The 25,222-nt window shown below is 45.9% G+C and overlaps 1 protein-coding gene and 1 pseudogene across 3 annotated transcripts in view; both read right to left on the bottom strand.

Annotated features, from left to right (window-relative positions):
• CAMK1 (calcium/calmodulin dependent protein kinase I) overlaps positions 1-25,222 on the bottom strand; it is a 234,217-nt gene that overhangs the window by 61,243 nt on the left and 147,752 nt on the right. For both annotated transcript variants that reach the window (XM_082265775.1, XM_082265774.1), the window contains exon 3: positions 1,059-1,190. In XM_082265775.1, the coding sequence (XP_082121901.1) occupies positions 1,059-1,190 (132 nt within the window). The remainder of the gene's footprint in view (positions 1-1,058; positions 1,191-25,222) is intronic.
• Positions 6,567-7,103, bottom strand: LOC309561627 (large ribosomal subunit protein eL21-like; annotated as a pseudogene). The gene has a single exon. The product of its transcript is annotated as a large ribosomal subunit protein eL21-like (transcript).

Below are 25,222 nucleotides of genomic sequence, written 5' to 3'. Positions count from 1 at the left end.
CAGGCTTGCAGTCTCCACTCTAATTCATCCCAAAGGTGTTCTATCGGATTGAGGTCAGGACCTTATGTGGGCCAGTCAAGTTCTATCACCCCAAACTCGCTCATGCATGTCTTTATGGACCTTTCTTTGCGCACTGGTGATCAGTCATGTTGGAACAGGAAGGGGCCATCCCTAAACTGTTTCCACAAATTTGGGAGCGTGAAATTGTCCAAAATGTCTTGGTACTTAAGAGTTCCCTTCACTGGAAGTAAGGGACCAAGCTCAACCCCTGAAAAACAACCCTTCACCATAACTCCCCCTCCGCCAAATGATTTATACCAGTGCACAATGAAGGTCCATAAAGACATGGATGAGCGAGTTTGGGGTGGAGGAACTTGACTGGCCTGCACAGAATCCTCACCTCAACCCAATAGAACACCTTTGGGATGGAGACTTTCGGAAAGGCCTTCTTGTCCAACATCAGTGCCTGACCTCACAAATGCGCTTATGGAAGAATGATCAAACATTCCCATAGACACACTCCTATACCTTGTGGACAGCCTTCCCAGAAGAGCTAAAGCTGTTATAGCTGCAAAGGTTGGGCCAACTCAATATTGAACCCTATGGACTAAGACTGGGATGCCATTTAAGTTCTTGCGCGTGTAAAGGCAGGCGTCACAATACTTTTGGCAAGATAGTGTATAATTACATAGAAACAAATCACAGTAAACACTACTGATAAGATAATTTTTTCGTTAAACTGAACTCATTATCTGTGCTTTTAAGACACGCACACGCATAAGACTATAGGCTTCCTTTATTAAGGAAGAAGAAAAGAGCAGCTGTCTTCTCCCTCCACCAGAAACACTGCAGGGTAGGATTAGGAGATGCCAGAAGCCTTGCAGGGACCTGTGAGCTATATGTAGGATTCAGACTATGGATCTTGTCATGTTAAGATCTAATAGCTCGCTCACCCATAGTGACCCCGGATGTTCTGACAGTAGCTGGTTTATCTTGCAGTGAAATAACAGTTAAAGTTCAAAGCCGAGATAAGAGAAAAGAAAGAAGCAAACACTTACTTCCTCAATACTGCAATCTCGTTCTCGATGCTGGTCTCCTTCCCTTCGAGAGCTTTTTTGGGGATACATTTTATTGCTACCAGCTTCTGCGTTTTTTTCTCTTCCGCTAGGACCACTTCCGAAAAAGCCCCTCTGTAAAAACAAAAAGAAGGAGATAAAAACATGACTAGAGATAAAAACTAAAAGCAGGACACCCGCTTATACCGCACTGTTATCTAGTAATACCAGAGTGCAAAAGCTACCGTTTTTAGTTGCGTTCTAAAAGCTTAACTTCAGGAAATGCCAAATCCACAGATGAAATACATCGATGACAGCGATTTTACTTGCCAAAGGATTTGTACTACTGTCCATCCAGCCCTGAGATTTACAAAGCTCTGTCACACATATCCTTGTCTGGCATCCTGTCTATTGCAGTAAAGTAACACTTAAGCTGGCCATACATTTACAATTTTCTTATTTAATTTAATTTAGATATACTTTAAACCATGTGCAAGGGCCTGCCAGATTGCATACAAATTGAAAGTGTTTAGGTTTGACCTTATATTATATGGTTTTGCTAAATCTAAAAGGAAAATTGTACAAGAAAATTGTATAATGTATGGCCAGCCTTACAAGTCTTGTCCCTCCCCCAGTCTGTGACTTGAATGTGAGAGAAGCAGCAGGCTGATAAGATGAACTCCCTGCCACTCTGCTCTTTCCTCCTATCAGCGTGCCCCTTGTTAGTGCAGTCTGCATACCGAATGCACTATTAGGGGCTACCCCCTGCACATACATTTTTAATTGGGTTGCCTGTGGAATATATACATTTTGGGGGGTGGGTGATGAGCTACAGGGTGGTATTCAGTCAAAGCTAGCTTTATTGGATCTAAGTTAAGCATAAACACTTCTTCCTTCTTGGTGCTAGGCCCAGACTCTGCCATTCAGCTGTTAGATGCCAAAACTTCAGTGGGCAGCAGAGGCTCTGAAACCTTACAATAAAATGATTAGGTGGGGCCTAATGCTAGGATGAGGTGGGACTTCATTTTGACTTTGAAAAACCATAGTGCTCTCTGGCCGTCTGAAGAAGCCAATTGGAGGGCGTAACGCGTATGGGTGGGAGGGGCCGATGCCCGTGACGTCACTTAGTTACTGCCTGTATCAGCGTGGTGAGCTGATTTTATATTCATGTTATCCAGATTCTCTTGTAAGGGTTTTTAATCCTTATTGGTTTATAATAAAAAGTGTGAAATTAGACAGCACTATGGTTTTTTCTGCTTTGTTTTATGGTATATAAGAGGACAGAGGCATGAGGAAGTTAAGGCAGCAACTATATCCCTGGACGAGAAGAAAAGGAGTCCTTGCTGCACCCCCTATAGGATGAAATCGGTTTAAGGTGTATTTTACTCTGTAGTGGGGTCAAATATTTGAGGTGAGGAGGAATTGCACCTGAAGGTGGTGGGCCACCAGAAGCAAGATATACTGTCACTGTCACACAGTGGATTTCACTATTCATATGGGACATTTTAGATATTTATTGAATTTTGTTCACAGTAATATATAGTGTTTGAGTCCAGTAGACTGTTATTTTAGTAGACATCACATGCATGTGAAAATGTGGTACACTTGATTGTAGCTGTATCAGAGGTATCTGTTGTCATGCAGGAGAAACCAGCAATGTAAGCATTGCGTTTTTGATGCGTTTCTGCTGGCTTTCTATTGAATTCTATGGAACCAAAAAGGCAACCTGCTGCAGGCAAAAAAAGTCCCCAACCCTCTTTAAAAAAGCACCGATGTAAACGTGACCCAAAGGAAGTCATGTTAAATGAACTGTAGTGCGTTTCCGCAAAACTAAAAACGCACTGAAAAACACACATAGGTGTGTACCTGACCTTAGATCAAGGTTCATTTCCTGATTGACGACAAGGATTTCAGCAAAAGCAGTTAAAAAAAAAAAAAATTATATATAAATATAATATATATATAAATATAATATATATATATATATAAATATAATATATATATATATATATCTTTTTTTTATATTTTTATTTTTGACTTAAGCTCTACTTTAAGCAAGCCAATAATCAAGGGCAAACTGGCAACTTTCAGCCCAGGGGGCAAGTACAAACCAGAGGCCTGTGGTGCAGCGACTCGGCCCCACTCTCTCTCTTCCTGTCCTCCTCCTGACCCGCTCCCGGTACTCTCTACTCACCTGCTGAAGACCGGTTCCCAATCTAGCCAGCAGGGGACAGCTTGGTTGGGGCTGGCTGGGGGAGGAAAGTCTCCAGTGGGGCATTAAACCGGCCTCTGCTCAGTCACAATTTACACCATCCATGCAGGGGGGGGGGGGGGTAGGCCTGCACTCGGTCCTTGTCTTCAACCCACACTTAGTAGGTCAGTGGCAGGGGCTTTTTACTTCTCTTCACCAGGAATCCTTATGTCTGTAGCAGAAGTGGTGCAGCCTTTTTACGGGGCATCAGATCGGTCCAGGGGGCAATTGCCCCCCTGCTAATACTAGGGATCAACTAGCTAAAGTAAGAGTCACACTGTATACCAGATACCAGAAGATGTCTGCTTCTAATTTTTCAGCATCACCTACTGTCCTGATCTGCAACTTTCTGAAATACGCAAATACAAAAAACTTTCAAAAAGTCGGCATGTGCATACGACTAGGCAAGCCCACCCCATAGGGCCATGCTCACACGTGTTGATTAGCTGCTCAGTCAACCATCACTACATTGAGGAAGGCAGGGAGAAGTGTACACATTATTCCGATACCCAGGACTTTTTTCAAGGACACACTATTGACCGGGACACCAGAAAACAAAGGCTACAAAGACACATATTCATCCTTGGTATACAGTTTTACCAGGCTGGGGTTTATGACAGGTTTACATTAAAGCAGCCATTCCTGGTGCGTTTTGGTCAGCTATGGCTGCCCCTGCCAATACAGCAGAGCGGTGAAGCACCATTCTCTGTGACTGACGAGGTCCTCAGGCTGGGAGACCGTGACTGTAGGACAATCTCAGCATGGTTGAATAAAAACCTTTGCAGCTATGCCGACCTGTGACATACTATAAAGAGGGTTAATGATCCAAGAGGAGGCCTTGTCAGGGGTGCCTCCAAGGGCTTGTTCATGTGAGTGATTCGGATGTGCAGCCACATTGGAAACAGAGTTCTTCCTTCTCAAGAGGGAACGTATTGGACACAGTCGCATGACAAGTCACAGCCCATTGATTTTCCATCTAGGCCACTTTGAAAATCAGCAACTTTGAAAAGGTGCCTGCACTACTTTGATCCAGAGACTGTAAAGTTGGATCAAAGCTGCACTCAAACTCGCACTCTAAATTGCACAACTTAAGAGTTCTACTATTGGAAACGTAGCCACTAGGCTGGAGCGTGACTTTGGAGTGCAACTTTGAGTGCAATTTTGATCCAAACTTTACTCTCTGGATCAAAGGTTGCATCAAAGTAGTGCAGGTACCTTATTTTCAAAGTCGCATAGATGGGAACGGGTGCCATTGAAATCAATGGGTTGTGACTTGTCATGCGACTGTGTGTCCAAAGTGGCATGACAAGTCACACTAGTGGAAACAGAGCTTTGGTCTATGTTTCCACTATTACGATTTAGAATGCGACTTTGATCCAACTTTACACTCTCTGGATCAAAGTCCCATCAAAGTAGTGCAGGTACCTTTTCAAAGTCGCCATGTTTTACAGCACTAGGCGACACCAACCTGAGTGACGCCACTGGTAGAGGTGAGAGCATAATTAGCACAGAGGGGTGAAGCACTTGGAAGAAAATTGTAGTATATCACTGAGCACTTATCTCTTTATAAACACTGGAGTTGAGCTTATCTATTGGCGCTTTTCCACTGCATGGAACCGAACGGTTCGGCTCGCTTTTGTGCTTTTCCACTGCATGGTACCGCATGGTACGGTGTAGGAACGGTTCGGTACGGTGGCGATTTTCCACTACATGGAACAGAACGGTACGGCTCGCTTAAACAGTACCACCTCCATTGTGGTTCCAAGAGGGCCGTACCGATACCATATCCCACAATCCTTTGCATGCAGCCTTGACTGTTTGTCACTACTAGCCACTGATTGGTCAGAGACTCGTTATTCCACCCACTTACTTTAGGACTACTTTAGTGGAAAAGCAAACCGTACCGAACCGTTCCAACACCGTACCATGCAGTGGAAAACCAAACCGTGCCAAGCAGGGCCGAGTAGAGCCGAGCCGGTACTTGCAGTGGAAAAGTGCCATAAATGTGGACTGGGATATCTCACTGATAAATTTTGGTTGTATCACTAAACAAACTATAGTTTAATTTTTTTACTAATAAATTGTGAGCACAACATATGGTAATCTATGTATAGATTGGAAATCAAAAGGTTTTTGTTGTAACATATTAGTGTGATAACTTGCCCTTATTTTCCAGCATGCTGGAGCATTGGTTTGCATTTACAGCAGCGCTGCAATTTATTTAGGGATATTCTGTCTTTGATGTAAGAAGTGCTGGCCAGCTGCTGAGTGGAATATTATATTTTATTTAGGATATTTTTTTTTTTAGAGGCAATTGTAGAGTGAGAATTCTTTGAGTTCTAAAGGGTCCCATGGGGTCTCTTGCCCCAATTGGAGAGACATTTGGACCATTTTCGGTTTCTTGGACTCCTTGTTCAAGACATGAAGTGAGGGGAATATCCCTGTTAGGGACACATACAGCAGTAAAAACCCAACAAAGGGTTGTCAACCTATGAGCTAAAGTGGGTCTCAAATGCAGCACCTGACATCACCAAAGAGCCGCACACTGTACTCTCAAGCGTTACATGTATTGGAACAGTCTAACTGCAGACCTAATAGAGGATATGAGGGTCAGATAGTGAAGACGGGATACATTTTTGGCTGATATGCTGCAGAACAGGGGTCTCCAAACAAAGGGCCAGTATATTGTCCTTCAGAGGGAGTAGACATCGCCACATTCGGTATTCGCTGGAGGAAAAGCATCCCCAATGGGAGAAATGGTGTCCCACTGTTGATGTCAGTTGAAAGAATAGTGTATCAGTGGGAGGAACAGTGCCCCAAGGGCCAGATAAAGGCAAGCAAAAAGGCTGCAATCCTTGCCCAGTTTGGAGACCACTGCCGTACAAGAGAATACAAAACTTGGAACGTGTTACACGAGGCTAGTAGAAATCAATGCTATAACCCTAATTAATGTTACCACTACAGACTGCTGAGGTCCAAGGGCCGCACATCACATACCAAAAGGCTGCATGCGGGCCCATGGCCCACAGGTTTGGCACTAGGGGTCTAACTCTTAGCCACAGTTTGGGCACTAGGGGTCTAACTCTTCCCCATGCTAGCCAAGACATGTGTCTTGAGGTTTAGAGGCTTGTGTCGATGGGCTTCATGTGGATTCTGCATTCCCATACAAGTGTACGGGAATGCAAAACCCACTTGAAGCATGTCTTCAATAGGAGGTCAACTGCAGGGCATATGCAATGGTTAATTAATTCTGAATGACCTCAGAAGCACCTTTTTTTTTTTTTTTTTTTTTGAGAAAAGGGGGTTTTAATAGCAGTAGTTTCTGCCATGAACTCATAAAATTGGCTCAAGGAGCTCAGGTTCCTTTCCAAATGTTCGGATAAAGTGAGCTTCACTTGGCTGGGCTGGCTGACGTTTCAGCTTCACCCAGGTGCCCTTCTCCTTAGCTTCAATTTTCTTCCTCTCGTTCTCCTTCACATGCTGCATGAAATGGTCTCTACTTTGAGTGGCGGATGTGCTCTACACGGACATTGATTTTTTCGGCAAGAATCTTACCCTTGACTTGTTTGTTCACAATTATTACAACAGCATGCTGTGTGATATTGTAGATCTGGCCAGTCTTGCCATGGTAGCACTTGTGTGGCATACCTTTCTGGATTGTGCCTGTACCCTTGATGTCCACAATATCACCCTTCTTGTAGATGCCCATATAGGTTGACAGTGGCACCGGACCATGCTTGGGGAAGGGTCTAGAGAATATAACGGGTTCCTTGCCTTTTGCCTCTTGTGTTCGTCATTTTTCACTAACAATTGCCCCTACGAGAGCTCGAGATCTCATGCGGCTACCTACCTCAGAAGCATCTTAAAAAGGATATCAAACTGATGACATCAACACCAATCCAAACACAGCTCTACACCGCCATTATTCATAATGTTCCTCCTCTTTGCTAATCTTTCTGCTGAGCATAGCTCTGGTCTTTGAGCAGATTGGCTGCAACAAAGTTCTGAATCCCCTGGACCTTTCTGCCTGAGAGGGCCCCAGAGGAGGAATCGGCTCGATAACCAGCCAGCGGGGGCAGCGCCTTTCTGATGTGTGCGTGTAAGCCTCATCTCTCCCTTGATGTCTCCATTGCGGTGCTCTCCTGGGCTTTCCCATCTCCCTGGCTGAGCAGCAGACATCTCTATAACAGGAGTAGGCAGCTCTGACTACTGATCCATATGCTCAGCAATAATAACATGCAGCTATTATTTATAGACGGCTGAGGAAGAGGAACCCTGTGCTAAGGAAAAGCAAAGGTTTACAATACGGAGATAAAACTGAACGACACAATCATAAGGTGAAAGACCGATGAAAAGTAGAAGGTGCATGTTTTTTTTTTTTTTTTTGTCCTTTAACCACTTTACCACCGGAGGATTTTGCTGTCTTACGTCCAGGCCACTTTTTGCGATTCGGTGCTGTGCGACTTTAACTGACAATTGCGCGGTCGTGCGACGCCATACCCAAACGAAATTTACGTCCTTTTTTTCCCACAAACAGAGCTTTCTTTTGGTGGTATTTGATCACCTGTGCAATTTTTACTTTTTGCGCTATAAACAAAAAAATAGCGTTTATTTTTAAAAAACAATATTTTTAACATTTTTTTATATGCCTGTAAAAATCATCAAGAGGCTGAATAGCCGCTGTGATTGTTCTTATGGAGAAGGAAATCGCCGGCTCAAAAAAAATATTACCAGTATATCTGAATGATGCCTGCAGCTGCACCCATCATTCGGATATCCCCACTCAGAGCACAGGATGTCATATGAGGTACTGTGGTTTGGAAGTAGTTCTATCATATGTACATGTGGAAGCAACCCTTGATGTAAATAGACTTAATGTGTAATAATTTGTTTAGAAAACCTCGTTCCAATGTATAATTTTTAATTATAAACATACATGAGGGCAGCCATGTTTGTTTATTATGTAAGCAGGTTCTGCCTTCCAGAGGTGCACAGTGGTTGCGCTTTACTACTCCTTGCAATGCAAGCCTATGAATCGGCTGACTCACTGAAAACAATGCACTCCCTGAGTGGCTGATAGGCTGATATCTTCTCCCAACAGCTGTTATGCAATCACTTTATTTACTAATTTTCCCTGCTTCTGGTTGATAACCTACAATCTCCACATTTAATTAAATCATTTAAAAAAAGGAAGAGGAAGCTTGTAAAAACGTGAGATAGTCACATGCTCTAAAGCAACCCCCCCCCCCCCACACTCACTCTTATTTTAAGATGTTAAGATGTACTGTGTGATGGTTGTACTATGCTTGAAAACTAAACCAAACAGAAAATTGTATTCTGTACACTGTTCATATTGTTTTTGTACTTTGTTCTTAATAAAAATTGAACAAAAAAAGGTGTGTATATGTTCTTATATATTTTACTACATTATTTAATTTTAATTGTATTCATTTTAGTTTTGTTGTATCTATTTAATACTTTATATTTTTATACTTTACAGTTGTCTTTAGGTAGGGTGACCAGAAGTCCCAGGTTTCCGGGGACAGTCCCCGGATTGAGGACACTGTCCCCGGTCCAAGCCTGTCCCCGGTTTTGTCCCCAGATTCAGGACCGGATTAATGTAGACAGGGCATCCCATGCTGGCTGAGAAACAGCCTGGTTGCTCAGATGCAGATGTCCCCTGTTGGATGATCTCTGTTGAGCTATGGATGTGGGGGCAGAATTGTTCTCTGTGCATAGCAAACCTCTGACCCCTGTACTCTATGCCTAACACCCTACTGTATATTATGTAGTCCTGTGCCCAGCGCTCTGTGTATTATGTAGTCCTGATCCCCGCGCTCTGTGTATTATGCAGTCCTGTGCCCAGCGCTCTGTGTATTATGTAATCCGGTGTCCAGCGCTCTGTGTATTATGTAATCCGGTGTCCAGCGCTCCGTGTATTATGCAGTCCTGTGCCCAGCGCTCCGTGTATTATGCAGTCCTGTGCCCAGCGCTGTGTATTATGCAGTCATGTGCCCAGCGCTGTGTATTATGCAGTCCTGTGCCCAGCGCTCTGTGTATTATGTAGTCCGGTGTCCAGCGCTGTGTATTATGCAGTCCTGTGCCCAGCATTCTGTGTATTATGCAGTCCTGTGCCCAGCATTCTGTGTATTATGCAGTCCTGTGCCCAGCATTCTGTGTATTATGCAGTCCTGTGCCCAGCATTCTGTGTATTATGCAGTCCTGTGCCTAGCATTCTGTGTATTATGCAGTCCTGTACCCAGCACTCTGTGTATTATGCAATCCTGTGTATTATGCAGTCCTGTGCCCAGTGCTGTGTATTATGCAGTCCTGTGACCAGCGCTCTGTGTATTATGCAGTCCTGTGCCCAGCATTCTGTGTATTATGCAGTCCTGTGCCCAGCATTCTGTGTATTATGCAGTCCTGTGCCCAGCATTCTGTGTATTATGCAGTCCTGTGCCCAGCATTCTGTGTATTATGCAGTCCTGTGCCCAGCATTCTGTGTATTATGCAGTCCTGTGCCTAGCATTCTGTGTATTATGCAATCTTGTGTATTATGCAGTCCTGTGCCCAGTGTTATGTGTATTATGCAGTCCTGTGACCAGCGCTCTGTGTATTATGCAGTCCTGTGCCCAGCGCTGTCTCCTGGTGGGACGGGAGACCCGGGCAAGCCGTGGAAGGTGGCGGGTGGGGTGACACATCCCCTCCCGCGCCTTGTAAAGACAGCCGACCGTCGGTTATAAACGCCGGTACCGGGGGTGATACCTCTAGCTGCAGGCATCACTCTGGTACAGCACTTTCTGAAATATTGGTAATATCGACCTTGGTGGCCAATTCAGATATATCGGGGAAAGTGCATATCGGCCCTCAATATATCTGCTTTGCAAATAATCGATCCCTAGTCTAGCAGAGTGTAAATTCACATTCTTACCCCCCCGGGAGGCAGCGGTAAGGTACTGTGACGTCACTGGCACTTCCAAAAAGCAGACGGAAGCTGAGGATCAAATTAATTTTCTTCTTTCCTATACTAATGGTTTATTGTGTCAGTTCTCATTTAGTATTTTCATTTAGGGGTTAGAGAGCTCCCAGAAATGCTGTTATAGGAAACACAGACAGTTCTCATTTCAGGCACTTCCACACAGCAGACTGGGACTGTTTCTCAGTGCTATCGCATAACAAGCGAGCAGAAATATACAGCGCAATCCCAAGGGTGCAAGCTCAATATAAACCAAGTCACAACACAAACCCATCGCCACGATACAGCATCCCGACGGTACAGGCCTTGTCACTGTACTTAACAAAACAACAATTATTCATTGCCTGACATCCACAAATATCTTTTTCCACAACACCAGGGTTCAATTTGCGTGAGCACAGAGATCTAAGAATGTTGGCGTGGCTCGGCCTTCTCTGCACAGAGATTCGCGCCGCTATGCTGACCTTTAAATAGCATTGCCAGCCATTTTTTTTTATTAGCGGCGATTGTTCCCTGCGAGGGCTCATTCACACTATTTATGCGGATCTGCATTGGTGAACGCAGGGTCAAAGCAAGGGCACACCTGAAAACAACGGATGTGCATTGGTATGGTGGCTTGTTCATTGTGAATACGGGTTAAATAGTGACAACACAGGAGAACGGCCGGGAGACGGGACAGAGTGTTGTCACCTTATAACTGGAAGTACCCGAAAGCGGAATTTCTGGCTCGTTTACCTTTGCAGTTGGGGGGCGGTAAAACCACATGTAATGTACAAACACTGCTCCAGATTGCCCACCTTGTATACTAGCTCCATAACCATGCAATTCGGTGCAGGTCTGGTTTGCAGCCGTCAGATACTGTACTTGAATATGCAAAGAGGTTGACAGCTCACAAATTCACAGAAAATTCAATGAAGTGTATTGATCATAATTCACGATCAAAAAACATCACAGATTAAACAGGCAGGGAAAAAGTTAACGCGTTTCACACAATATGTGAATATTACGGGAAAGACGTTAACAACTTGTTCCCTGCCTGTGTGAGCTGTGAGGTTTATTTTATCATGGACTGCTGTGATGTTCTTTTTATCATGGTCTGTTATTAATAAACTTCTTTGGATTTTCTGTGAATTGGAGAGCGGTCAACCTCATTGCATATATGTGCAGTAAAACCACACGGTTGAGCTACATTTTTACTGCCCCCCCAACCACATCTCCTTTAGCTGCAGGGGTGTGCATATGCCACGGTCGAAAAGCAGAAATTATACCTGGTCACATTCTGCACCCTTTTCAAGTGAATGGGGCTGGGCTGAGGCTGAAACCATGCACACAGTCGCAGTGCAGCATTTTAGGGGGGTAACAAAGGCAGCGAGGTGGTGACATATTGCCTTCTCGTCACTTGTCAAACACCTCTGAAAAGGGATCCCAATGTGGATTGCTTTTCACAGGAGCAGTAGTCTTTGCCACAAGTGTCCTTTTTAAAACCCCCCTTCCTTCTCAAGTGAAATGAAGCCCCTTTCACACAGGCGATTCGATTTGATCCGTCTGTCAGTTTTTTAGGCGGACCTGATCGGATGCTCCATGCATCCCTATGGGGCAGCGGGTGTCAGCGGAGACATGTCCACTGACACCCGCTGCTATCCGATTCCGATCCGGTCTGTGAAATCTGTACGGATGGAAACCCTATTTTCCATCCGTCTGGAGGATTGGATGGGATCGATTAGAACGGACAAGCGGTCCGATCTCCCATAGAGGAGAGCGGGATCTGACAGCTCCGTCTCTGCACACAAAGCGGAGGCGGAGTTCTCATCCACCTGCTCAGCGGGGATCGGCGGATCGATCCTCCACTGAGCAGAACAGACTCCGTCGGGCGCTCCGCCTGTGTGAAAGGGGCCTTACTGGACTTTTTTTTTTTTTTTGCTCTTTGTTCTATATTTTACAATTTTTTTTTTTTCTTTGGTCCTGCCGCTATTCTGGTTCAGAGCAGAATGACGTCTACCTGGTCCTGCAGCCTCCTGTTATACTTACATCACATCTTCCAGTACCGCTTGAACAAAGACATTCATATAGGATCACCAGGGATTATTTTAATTAGAGTTGCAGATTTAAAAGCGCAGTGCCTGAGAACAGCTTCTTTCTCCGCTCTCCTCTTCCTAACAAGCCATTGGCTCCTGCTGTTGTCAATCAAAACATGTGACAAGGGAGTGGGGAGGGGGCGGGGCCGAGCCGCACTGTGGATCTATGGATGCAGGCAGCATGGCTCTAGTTTGAGCCTGCCGGTGTGCTACCATAGGAAACGACTTCCTATGGTGGCACACCGAGAAGAGGAGGAGCCTGGAGCACCGTCAGGGACCCTAGAAGGCCCTAGATGGGGGCCACTTCATGCAAGTACATATAATAGGATTTTTGTTTAAAAAATTACCCTTTACATTAACTTCAAAGCTAAAGCATTTTTTTTTTTTTGCAAACTGGCCCCCTGCAGGTTTTTGCCATACACTGCATACTAGCACATTATGAAAGACTTGCCTGTCAAAGGAAGCCTTCTAGCGTTGCTCTGTCAATGCTCAGGTGCTTCCCTGTTCTCCTGGTCTTCCTTCTCAGTTCCCTTGTTCGGCTGCCTGAAAGGCCGGGCTGCGATGACATCACTCCCGTTCCCTGATGAAGGAGTCACTTCATCAGGGTACAGAGCTAGTGCCGTAAATCTACTCTGAGCTGCGCATGCGTGGCTCAATTTACATTACTGCTAAGAGGCAGAAGGGACCGCTTTTTTTTTTTTAAACTTTGGGTTCAATACCGTTTTCAAATTTCACCTCTGCTTTCAGAACCATGCCTGAACTCTGCATGCTGTCCACACACCCATCCCACTTGTGTACGCAGATACAAGGGAGGCAGCGTGGCCATCTGTCAGGGTGGAGGCTTTCTAAAGTTAAAGCCTCCCCCTCATTCTCTGCGCCTTGTTGTCCCTCTCCCGTGGCTGCTGTTTACTCTGGTATTTTTGCTCCCTCTCTCTCCTCCGAGATTTGCTGGATTGGAGGGCTGACAAAGCCATCTGCCTCCATGGAAACAAGAGTATGATTCTCATTTATTTTTAGGAAAAAGCATTGCAGTGATTCCAATGCATCTGAAGGCGCGGCGTAGCAGCGATGGCCTGGAAGGCCCTAGTTACACATGCGTCACACAATCTGACGGGTTGCTCTAATGAGCGCCTTAACCATGCCAGCGCCGCGAGGCGAAGAGACACATTCCATGGGAGACGCCAAAAGCGTTGAGGTGTTCGTTACAAAGCCAAGGAAAGAATTACATAACGAAGACCTATACATTCTGCCTTTTACAGCAGAACAACAAACAGGGTAGCCTAGGGCAGAACTCCAATACAAAACAATAATAATGAAATTACAAGATAAAAATGAAAAAAGATAAAATGGAAATAAAAGGATTTTGCTGTAGTATGTACACCTTAAAATTGGAGCTGACCCTTGCAGTACTTTTACAGTCACAAGCTGCCCCCGACTTGTGACTTGACATTAAAAAAGAAGCACCCAGAGATAAGCTTCATCTCCCTGCTTACTCCTATCAGCAAGCTCTTTGTCCATGCACTGAACTGACTGGGTCCTTGTGCTGCTTCTCCATCTCCCAGTCTGAGCTCTGCTGTACAAGGACTGCGAGAGGCTGATACCAAGTCAACTGCAAGTATTTACCCGGCATGCATTTATTTATGTAGCTTGGCCAATGTAAGTATGTACAGTATATGCCATACCTGTGGGATCACTTTGACGCTGGAAATGGCAGCAGCACCGCTACTAAAATGATTGCCGCTAGCTTCTTGGTCCCATGCCAAGTAGCTACCTTAAGGCTTATTAAAGTGTTACTAAACCCACAACAGTAAAATCGGTCTGTATATGCAGTAAAGCATGCTTGTTATACACTATGGAACGGAAGGAGTTAATCCTCTGTATTGCGTAAAAAGGCTGTTTGATCCTGTCTTCCCTAATTCTCCCATTCTTTTACAGTCCCCCAATCCATTTTCCTGATTGAACAGAACCTTGGAGGCACTCTGCAAATGCTCAGTTTGGTGTGTATTGCTAGAGTTTTCTTTTTTTTTTTCTTGGGAGAGTGCATGTGATCAGCACAGGGCCAATCAGCACTGTCCAGACAGAGGGTCAGCAGTCCTGAAGCCTCAAAGGACGATCAGGGGAGAATGAAAACTCCTCCCACAAGCTTTAACCAGTAAACTGATAGAAGACTGCTATATACTGCTGATAAGAAAAGGTATTTAGCAGTTTATATTCACTAAAATAATTGCATTTCCATGTTCTGTGTACTGTGGGAGATCAGATACAGTGAATGCAGGCTCCTGGGTTTAGTAACACTTTAAACCACAGAAGGTCACCCACTTGGCAGAGGTGTCATTTAAAGAACACTAGAATGAATGCAAAGTATTCACGGAAACAATACATAGCTGGCGTCAGCGGGAGGAAGGGCGACCCATCGCTGGCGCCAGCGGGAGGAATGGTGCCCCCATCGTTGGCGCCAGCGGGAGGAATGGCGCCCCCATCGTTGGCGCCAGCGGGAGGAATGGCGCCCCCATCGTTGGCGCCAGCGGGAGGAATGGCGCCCCCATCGTTGGCGCCAGCGGGAGGAATGGCGCCCCCATCGTTGGCGCCAGCGGGAGGAATGGCGCCCCCATCGTTGGCGCCAGCGGGAGGAATGGCGCCCCCATCGTTGGCGCCAGCGGGAGGAAAAGTGTCCCATCATTGGAGTCAGTGGGAGGAAAAGTGCCCCATCATTGGCGTCAGTGGAAGGAAAAGTGTCCCCATCATTGGCGTCAGTGGGAGGAAAAGTGCCCCCATCATTGGAGTCAGTGGGAGGAAAAGTGCCCCCATCATTGGCGTCAGTGGGAGGAATAGCGCCCCATCATTGGTGTCAGTGGGAGGAATAGCGCCCCATCATTGGTGTCAGTGGGAGGAATAGCGCCCCATCATTGGAATAGTCTTGTGTGAGTGGGAGAAAAAGTGCCCCAAGGGCGAGATAAAGGCAAGTAAAGGGCCACAGTTTGGAGACCACGGGTATATATGAATGGATTCACCATTAGTACAACAGTGAGGTTATATATGGGGGTCTAAAATTGTAATCTTGAAACAACCGCTGTACTTAAAGTGTGACTCCTTTGTGAAAAAAAAAAAAAGAAATATAGCCTATACATTAGAATTGCAACACAAACCATATTGTCATTTAATGTTATTAAAAATTGAATTTCCTTTTCAATCTGCAGCTCTGTAGTTTTCAACAGAATATGGCAACCTGAAGGCGTTCTATACACTGTTGGCGTACAGATCGTCCCCACAAATGTTCAGTATATATAAACCTGCATCTAGCATTAAACGAATACCTGGTGATCCTGCCATATTTGTCCTTGTTCAAGCACTTCCTTTTAATAGGGTGACAACACTACTACTGGGTCCCAATTGTGCTTCTGCGTTGTCACTCATTACCCTGGTGGTGACTACAAGTGTGCCTTGTTGGCATCTTATTGCACAGGTCCACTGTTGTCACCATCAGGAAACCCATCCTGAGAATTGCCATGCAGCCATCTCAGGAGTGTAAGGAGACAGGAATTGGTTCCAAAGTGGTTGCAGGAGAGCAGCAGCATTGAGATGCATTAAGGATGAAAGATAGGTGAACAGTATTTTATGGACCAAAAAAAAAAAAAATTGTATTGTCTTAGGAAACCAAATTTAAACCAGTTGGGGTTGAGATGCGCTGTAAATTAGGTTGGAAGTGATCACAAGGAAATAAAAAAATCAATAAAGAAGAAAGAAATCCAGACTGATAAAGAAAAAATGGGGTGGGGGGGTGTTTCAGGTCACAGGCAATCCTCAGAATACGAAGGGTTAATGCGGTAAATGAGGGGGTGTGCAGAGAGGGGAGTCGCAGAGAAAAGAATCTAATTATTGCAATGTGCTGAGGAATTTTCTTCCCTGCTACCTGGCTGTTCTAAGCCGCGGCTGAAAGCGGTTGCTAGGAAACGGCAGCGTTGTGCAGACACCGAGGTCTCATTGGATGATGGGCGACCTGCAGAGGAGCAGGATCAAGGGGTTGGGGATGGGGGGAAAAAAATTAAAAATAAAACAAAGCTAGATTTATCCGCTACATTTAAATCCTGCGCAGAGGCGATATGGCTAAGGGAAGCAAAGTGTGCGAAAAGCCAAAACTTTTCTCTCTTTTTTTTTTTTTTTGGCTAGAGGAGGGTTAGAGCCCATGTCAGGTTTTTATTAATACAGCATCCCAGCTAGGTAGATTCACCCTCTACATTTCAGCAATCATCACCAGGACAAAAAAATATTATAGGAAATTAACACTTTCCAGATGTTACCAGGGCTGGGACAGGAGGGGCGGCTGCCCTGGGCCCTGTGGTATTATGTAAGGGGATTGGGGGGGCGCTGCCACAAGGAAATTAAGGGGGGGGGGATTTGTGTTAGATGGGGAAATTTGGGGGGCAGCGGGGAATAAATATTCTAGTTGGGGAAATTTGGGGGGGGGGGTGCTAGGAGTGGTGATTTAGGGGGATTTGTGTTAGGGGGGGGGGAGGGAGGATTTGTGCTAGGAGGGGACATTTTAGGGGTAGAAGATTTGTGCCAGAAGACGTGAGTTTTAGTGGGGTTTTTTGGGGGGGGGGGGGGGAGATTTGTGCTGGGAGGGGGGGTTTCAGCAGGGGCAGATTTATACTGGGGGGAGGGGGGGATTTCTGCTTAAGAGGTAAGCATGCAGATTAGTGCTTTGTGGGCTGTGTTTTTGTGGGCTGATTTTTGCTGACACAATGCTCATATCTTTGGGGGGGGGGGGGGCGGCCCAGTTTGGCATGTTTGACCTGGGCTCTAGATGACCTTGTCCCAGCATTGGTTGTCACCAGAACAAGAGGTGGAGGGAAAACCGGAAAATTGTTCCAGTGACACCTAATTCCTCATCTTTGTTGAGATTTCCTCTTTGGGCCTCATGCACAGAGCGTTTTTGCAGCTGCTTTTAGGAGAGTCAGATTTTTTTTGCAGCTTAAAAAACGCCCCTCCATGTTATTTTATGACCTCATGCACACACAGACGTTTTGAAGCTGTACGTGGCATAGGCGTTTTCAAGCTGCAAAAAACCCCAGGGCCCCCCCCCCAAAAACCATACCAGACCCTTATCCGAGCATGCAGCCTGGCAGGTTAGGAAAGGGGAGGGGGGACAAGCGAGCGGCCCCACCCTCTCCTGGTTCAGGCAACACGCCCTCAACATAAGGGGTTGAGTGCTTTGGAATCTGGGGGGCCCCTTTGTTACATGGGGCATCCAGATTCCAATAAGCCCCTTGCCCACAGACCGCTACAACCACCACCCAGGGTTGTTGGGAAGAGGCCCTTGTCCTCATCAACATGAGCACATTCTGTAGCCAGTCTGTGGGAGCCAGAATTATTGGTGGTTGGCAGGGCATCAAATACTTATTTTACTCAATGAACTGCAATTCAGTTCATAACATTTGTATTTTGTGGATCCCAATTGTTTTTTCCTGGATTTTTGGTTGATATTCTGTCTCTAATTTAGAATACACCTATGATAAAAAAAAAAAAAGTTAGACCCTTCATTTTTGAAAGTGGGCAAACTTACAAAATCTGCAGGGGATCAAATAATAATTTTCCCCACTGTAGGCTTTTATGGAGTTGAGTTTAGGAGATTAGGCAAAAATACCAAAAGCTCCTAAATTACCCGTTTAGGGGCTGTAGTGTACGTAAAGTCTTACTTAAAGCGTAATTCCACGCTCCCCTCTGGGTGATCTAAATTACAGCGCTGCAGATTAAAAAGGAAAGGTAATTTTTAACCACCTCCCACCCGGGCCATTGTACATATACGGCCGGGTGGGAGTCTCGTCCTTCTGAATGGACGTTCCGGAACGTCCTTCAGAAGGAGCGAGATCGCGCCGCCGCGGGCACGCGCAGCGGCGCGATCTCTCATGTGCCTGTGTCCCTCGGACACAGCGCAACAAGATGCGTCAGGAGGGCCCTGTGATTGGCCCTCCTGATCACATGACGGCTGTGTCCAATCACAGCCGTCATGCAATGTAAATACAGCCGTTGTAACGGCTTCGATCTCTTCTCCTCCCTGACAGATCCTGTCAGGGAGGAGAAGAAGAGGATCGATACTGGAGCTGGGGTGATCAGTGAGTATTTCTAAGTACTCACTGATCACAGGGGGGGTCTGTGCTGGTAATCAGATGATTGATTACCAGTGCAGCCCTGGGGGGAGGGGATGCCACTAGAGCCACCAGGGATGCCCACCCATGACCACCAGGGATGCCCACCATGGCCACCAGGGATGGCAAACAGCCTGCCAGTAGTGCCCTCCTATCAGTGCTGCCCACCAATGCCATATATCAGTGCTGCCCACCAGTGCCCGTTATTGCCATCCACCAGTGCTGCCCACCAGTGCCCATTATTGCCCACCAGTGCTGCCTATCAGTGCCCATCAGTGCCCCCCATCAGTGCCAATCAGTGCCGCCCATCAGTGCCCACCAGTGCCGCCGATCAGTGCCCACCAGTGCCGCCTATCAGTGCCCACCAGTGCCGCCTATCAGTGCCCACCAGTGCCGCCTATCAGTGCCCACCAGTGCCGCCTATCAGTGCCCACCAGTGCTGCCTATCAGTGCCCACCAGTGCTGCCTATCAGTGCCCACCAGTGCTGCCTATCAGTGCCCACCAGTGCTGCCTATCAGTGCCCACCAGTGCTGCCTATCAGTGCCCACCAGTGCTGCCTATCAGTGCCCACCAGTGCTGCCTATCAGTGCCCATCAGTGCTGCCTATCAGTGCCCATCAGTGCTGCCTATCAGTGCCCATCAGCGCTGCCTATCAGTGCCCATCAGCGCTGCCTATCAGTGCCCACCAATGCTACATATCAGTGCTATCTATCAGTGCCACATATCAGTGTCCATCAGTGCTGCATATCAGTGCTACCTATCAGTGCCCATCAGTGCTGCATATCAGTGCTACCTATCAGTGCCCATCAGTGCTGCATATCAGTGCTACCTATCAGTGCCCATCAGTGCTGCATATCAGTGCCACCCAATCAGTGCCACCCAATCAGTGCCACCCAATCAGTGCCACCCAATCAGTGCCACCCAATCAGTGTCTCCTCATCAGTGCCTGTCAGTGCGGCATCATCAGTGCTCATTAGTGCAGGAAAAAACGTATCTATTCACAAAATTTTATAACCTAAACAAAAAAAACTTTTTTTTTTTTTTCAAACTTTTCTGTCTTTTTTTATTTGTGCACCAAAAAAGAAAAAACCTGGCAGTGATCAAATACCACCGAAAGAAAGCTCTATTTGTGGGGAAAAAATGACACAAATTTGGTTTAGGTACAGTGTTGCATGACCGCGCAATTGTCATTCAAAATGCAACAGCGCTAAAAGATGAAAATTGGTCTGGGAAGGAAGGGGGTTTAAGTGCCCAGTATTGAGGTAGTTAATAACATTAAATTAAAATATGACTTGTGTAGGAATTGTAAATGCTATATTATAATATATATATATAATTTATTTTTTTACAATATGCTAATAGTCAAGGAGATCCAAGCATTAGCTTAATAATGTGATGATTGCATACATCCTTCAACCAATGCATAAAAAGTCCATAAACGGATTAATCCATATAGACACCCGGTGAGAGCAAAAAGTTCATGTGATGGTAGATATGGCTACAGAAAAACTTGTATATAGACCGTCACCACACCTTGTGGAATACCGCTCCCTTTGGATATTAAACTCACCAGAGATAGCGAACAGATACGCTGTACAATTAAATCCCCTTTCCTTGATGTAGACTTGTATTCAAAAGTATCCCCTTTCCAGGTGTAGCACCCTCCTAGGTAGAGAGTATAGTTCTGGCTCTGTCTGCCTATCAAAATCTATATTGCTCTTTGCTTAACAGGGAGCAGAATCTATGAGTTAGTTCTGCTCAATGTGCTTAGTGTGTGATTCATCTGGTCTGGGGAGTGTCCCCACTGGTCCAATAGGGGAGGCATGTTGGACAGTGGAGGAAACCTGACCAATGGGCACACAGGCTTTGATACAGCCCCAGTGATTGGCACAGTCTGCTGTCTCGGTACATTGAGGGGTGTGGTATAAAAGCCAGAAGCACATGTGCTCTGGGTCTTTGGTTGGTGAGCAGAGTCCCGGGAGGAGGGTGTCGGTTGCCTCCTCCTCTACTGTAGCAGTTGATGTATGGTCTCAGGCAGTCGGTCTGGTGAGCTCCAAAAAACAATAAGGTGTAACCACCCTTCTCCTGCGCTTGGTATCCAAGCCCCTTGACCACACACTTCACGGGACTGACAGCTGGCTTCTCAGATGGCTAAAGTCTTGCTGCCCTTATCGGACTGGGGTAGTCCACCGATACTAAAAGCAAAAAGAACAAAAAAGGGCGCACCGACCTAGCGCATTATCCTCAATAAAAGGCTTTATTTAAATGACAAAAAATGGCTACTCACAGACGTAGATAAAGATATCAAGCTGGATAGCATATCAAGCTGGATTACTCAAAAGTCCGTGTTTAGTCCATATAATCGTCCATGATGAGATGACTGACGCGTTTCGAGGCCTAGCCTCTTCCTCAGAGTCACTGTGTCATGACTGTCTCTTTGGTTTAAATAATGATGTAGTCGGTCTGGTGAGCCAGAAGGCAGGAGCTGAACCCAGAAGTCCAGGAGAGCTGACTAGAGGGGTTGAGACATTGGAGAGCCTGGAAAAACAGTATCGTGAGTACAGGGGATCGTGTCTAAGTGCCTGACCAGGTAGGGAGCCATCCCGGAGTAGTATAGTCAGAGGACAGGTGTCAGCTGGTGGAGTAAAAGGGGGTACTAGGCGAGTACCCTGAAGATAGTGTGCAACCAAGTCTTTTGTTCAGAGACTCCATATCTACAATTCATCTAGTGGCACGGTGACTCTCGCAGCCTGGTTGCATCTTCAGATAGAAGTCCTCAGGATTGTGAATAGTTCAAGTTCCGGAGTATCCCACTTATCCCTTCTCCAATCCCTAATTATAATAAAACAAAAAAAAAAAACAACCAAAACCCCTAGACTGTTCATTGACTGACCCGGAAAGTAAAGTGTTACATTTCTGCATGCAGTTGCTAACGGTAACTCAGGGCGATCCGAAAGGTGAAGAATTCAGCAGTCCTCAAGGGGGCAGTGCTACACAGTCAACCTCTCAGGCTAAGTTTACATGTAGGCGTTTTGGGGCGTTTCTCTGCTCTAGGATCAGCTCAAAAAATGCCCAACAAGACAAATCCTATTCATTTCAATGGCACCTGTCCACATCTGAGTGTTTTGACGTTTTAAGCAAAAACGTCCAACGCTCAAAAAAGTACATGAGCTTCTTTTTGGGCAGATTACAGTCGTTTTTATTTTTTACCATTGGTAACTTAACCTAAAAAAGCCTGTAAAACGCCTGAAAAAACGCCCATAAAAACGCCTGAAAAAACACCTGTAAATAGCAACGCCAAGATGTGAACGTAGCCTTCAGGCTACGTTCACATGTGAGCGTAGCGGACCGTGGGCAGAATCACCACGATCCGGAAATCATTGCAAATCGTGGGATGCCTGATTTACAATGGCACCCCAAACGCTGTGCGATGTGCGATCGTGGTAACATCGGGCAAACAAAATCGCGGGTCGCATGACGCCCCAAAGAAGCTCTTATACCTCTTTTGGGCGTCATGCGACCCGCGATTTAGTTTGCGCAACGTTACCGCGATTCGGCAGGCGGAAATCGAGGCAACATCGCACAGCGTTTGGGGTGCCATTGCAAATCAACGGCAACGCACAGGCGTCCCGTGATTTGCAATGATTTACGGATCGCGGGCAGAATCTCAGTGATTCTGCCTGCGGTCCGCTACGCTAACATGTGAACGTAGCCTAAAGCTCTCGCTCTAACAGATTGAGTGGTCAGACATTTTTTAATGATTTCAGTTTACACATATTTTTTAATTTTTTTTTTCCTTGAAAATGGAGTTACCCTTTAACTGCAGTAGCGAAAAATCGAGTGTCCTGCCCTGCCAGACCGGGTTGTGCTGTGTGGCAAAGCTGTGTAAACCTCAGGACTGGATGGACACAAATACAATTCCTTTGGCAGGTAAAACAGCTCTTCCTGTGAATTTAGCGGTTTGCCTGGAGTTCATCTATAAGCCATTCCTAATGCACCCACGGCAATTACTACACACAAAGAAAGGGGATGTGGACTTTTTCTTAGAACACCATAATAACTACTTACACTTAAAGAGATTTCTCAGTAAGCTAATCTTCTGCTTACTCGTGCAATAATATCATAGAGCCGCAACCATTGCACAGCACACAACTTCACATCTCCACTATCTGCCCTCATCACAGCATGTGACAAAACCGCAATCAATCTGCTTCAAGTCACACGCCCTAACGAATGAACCGGGCCACAGATAATCGCTCTCAAAGAGTGATAAGGTCTTCAAATGACCCAGATCGGATATTTTTCCTATCATACGCGTTTCATTTAAAAAGTATATGGCTCTAATCAGGTAGACAAACCTGAGCAAAAGTGATTTCATCTGCAATAGCGCAACTTCTGATTAGATGCAGCCGAAAAACTTTTGCAGCAGCTTCTTTTGACCACAGAATTAAATTGCAAATAGAAAAACGGACTTCGTAGGCACCATTACTACAAATTCTTTAACATTTTCCTACTTTATATAAAGTGTTATTCAAGCCAGGAGTCTGCATTCACTATATATGGTGTCTCAGTACACAGAACATCGAAATGCAATTATTTTAGTAAATATAAACTGCTAAACAACTTTTCTCATCAGCAGTATATAGTAGTGATCAACCAATATCGTTTTTTATTGCCGATACCAATATTTTTGGACATTTAAAAATGTTTTATTTTTTTATTTTTTTTTACAGGTACTCTTGTGGAGGGATTAAAGCAATTACTATATGCTGGAAGCAAACATCCCCTCCCACTGTGGCCTTTAGGATGTGGCTAATACCAATCTACCTCTATACAGAGCCACATATGCTAACAAAGGGTGCCCCCCTAAACCCCCCCCCCCTAAACAGAGGGTGCCCCCCTAAAGATCTGGTCTCATTGGCTGGAAGACACTTCTACAGCTGCAACGGCGTCTGATGATGCAAATAAGAGTATAAGACCCCGTTCACACTGGGGCGACCTGGTCGCCTGCTATAGAGAAGCTGTGGACCCGTTCTAATAGGAGCGACACAAGTCGCTCCGACTTAGAAAAAGGGTCCGGAGCTTCTTTGGGGCGACCTGAAGTGACCTGCATTGACTTCAATGTTATGAAGTCTGTGCCGGCCGCTCCGAGGTCGCGGTGCGAGCTGCGCGCCGCGACCTGCGAGGTCGCCCCGGCAAGTCGGATCGCCCCAGTGTGAACGGGGTCTTAATCCCGACACAGTACTTTGTATAAGGCCCCGTTCACATAGGGGCGACGCTACTTCCCACCGCGACCTCCGAGGTCGCGGTGCGAGCAGCGCGCCGCGACCTCGGAGCGGCCGCCACGGACTTCATAACATTGAAGTCTATGGCGGTCGCCTCCTGGTCGCCCCAAAGAAGCTCCGGACCCTTTTTCTAAGTCGGAGCGACTTGTGTCGCTCCTATTAGAACGGGTCCGCAGCTTCCCTATGGGAGGCGACCTACGGCGACCAGGTCGCCTCACAGGTCGCCTTAGTGTGAACCGGGACTAAGAGTAGCAATGTCTTTGTTATTTTTTGATCTTAAACAACGCACAACCATCTCTCAGGTTTACAGAAAATGGTCTAAAAAAGAGAAAATATCCAGTGAGCGGCGGTTGTGTGAATGAAAATGCTTGGTTTATGTCAAGGGAGAATGGGCAGACTGGTTCAAGATGACCAAAAGGCAACAGTAACTCAAATAACGATTCATTACAACCAAGGTCTGCAGAATATCATCTCTGAACACACAACACATTGAACCTTGAAGCGGGTGGGCTACAGCAGGAGCAGAACACACCGGGTGCCACTCCGGTCAGCCAAGAACAAAAAATTGAGGCTACAACACGCACAGGTTAACCAAAAAATTGGACAATAGAAGATTGGAAAAACATTGCCTGGTCTGAGAAGTCTCCATTTCAGCTGAGACATTCAGATGGTGGGGTCAGAATTTGGTGTAAACATGAAAGCATGGATCCATCCGGTCTTGTATCAGGCTGGTGGTGGTGTAATGGTGTGGGGGATATTTTCTTGGCACATTGTGGGCCCCTTTGTACCAGTTGAGCATCGTTTTAAAGCTACGGCCTACCTGAGTGTTGCTGCTGACCATGTCTATCCCTCTATGACTACAGTGTACCCATCTTCTGATAACTCCTTCCAGGATAATGCACCATGTCACATGTCTCCCGAAACGCGTCAGCAGTCCAACGACGGATGAATACCTCCACATGTGGTGGACTCATTTAATGCGATATATGCTCTTGATGTCGGCGTATGTTTTTGGCTTTTTATTAAAAGTTTTAAAGGTGTCCAAGGGTAATAATGCACCAGGTGTGTGCGCGCCTCCTTTTTTTCTTTCTTATGCACCAGGTCACACAGCTCAAATCAAGGTTTCTTGAACATGACATTGAAGTCATTGTACTCCAATGACCTCCACAGTCATCAGATCTCAATCCAATAGAGCACCTTCAGAATTGGCATCATGGATGTGCAGCCGACAAATCTGCAGCAACTGCGTGATGCCATCATGTCACTATGGACCAAAATCTCTGAGGAATGTTTCCAACACCTTGTTGAATCATTGCCATGAAGAATTAAGGCAGTCCTTTAGGCAAAAGGGGGGGGGGGGTCCAAGCTGGTATTCGCAAGAGATACCTAATAAAATGGCCGGTGAGTATATATTTCCATTATTTCACTTACAA

Source organism: Pelophylax lessonae (genome assembly GCF_965119305.1).
Source record: "Pelophylax lessonae genome assembly, chromosome: 8".
NCBI lineage: Eukaryota > Metazoa > Chordata > Amphibia > Anura > Ranidae > Pelophylax > Pelophylax lessonae.
The sequence above is the reverse complement of the archived record's forward strand: the minus strand, read 5'-3'. Positions and strand labels throughout refer to the sequence as shown.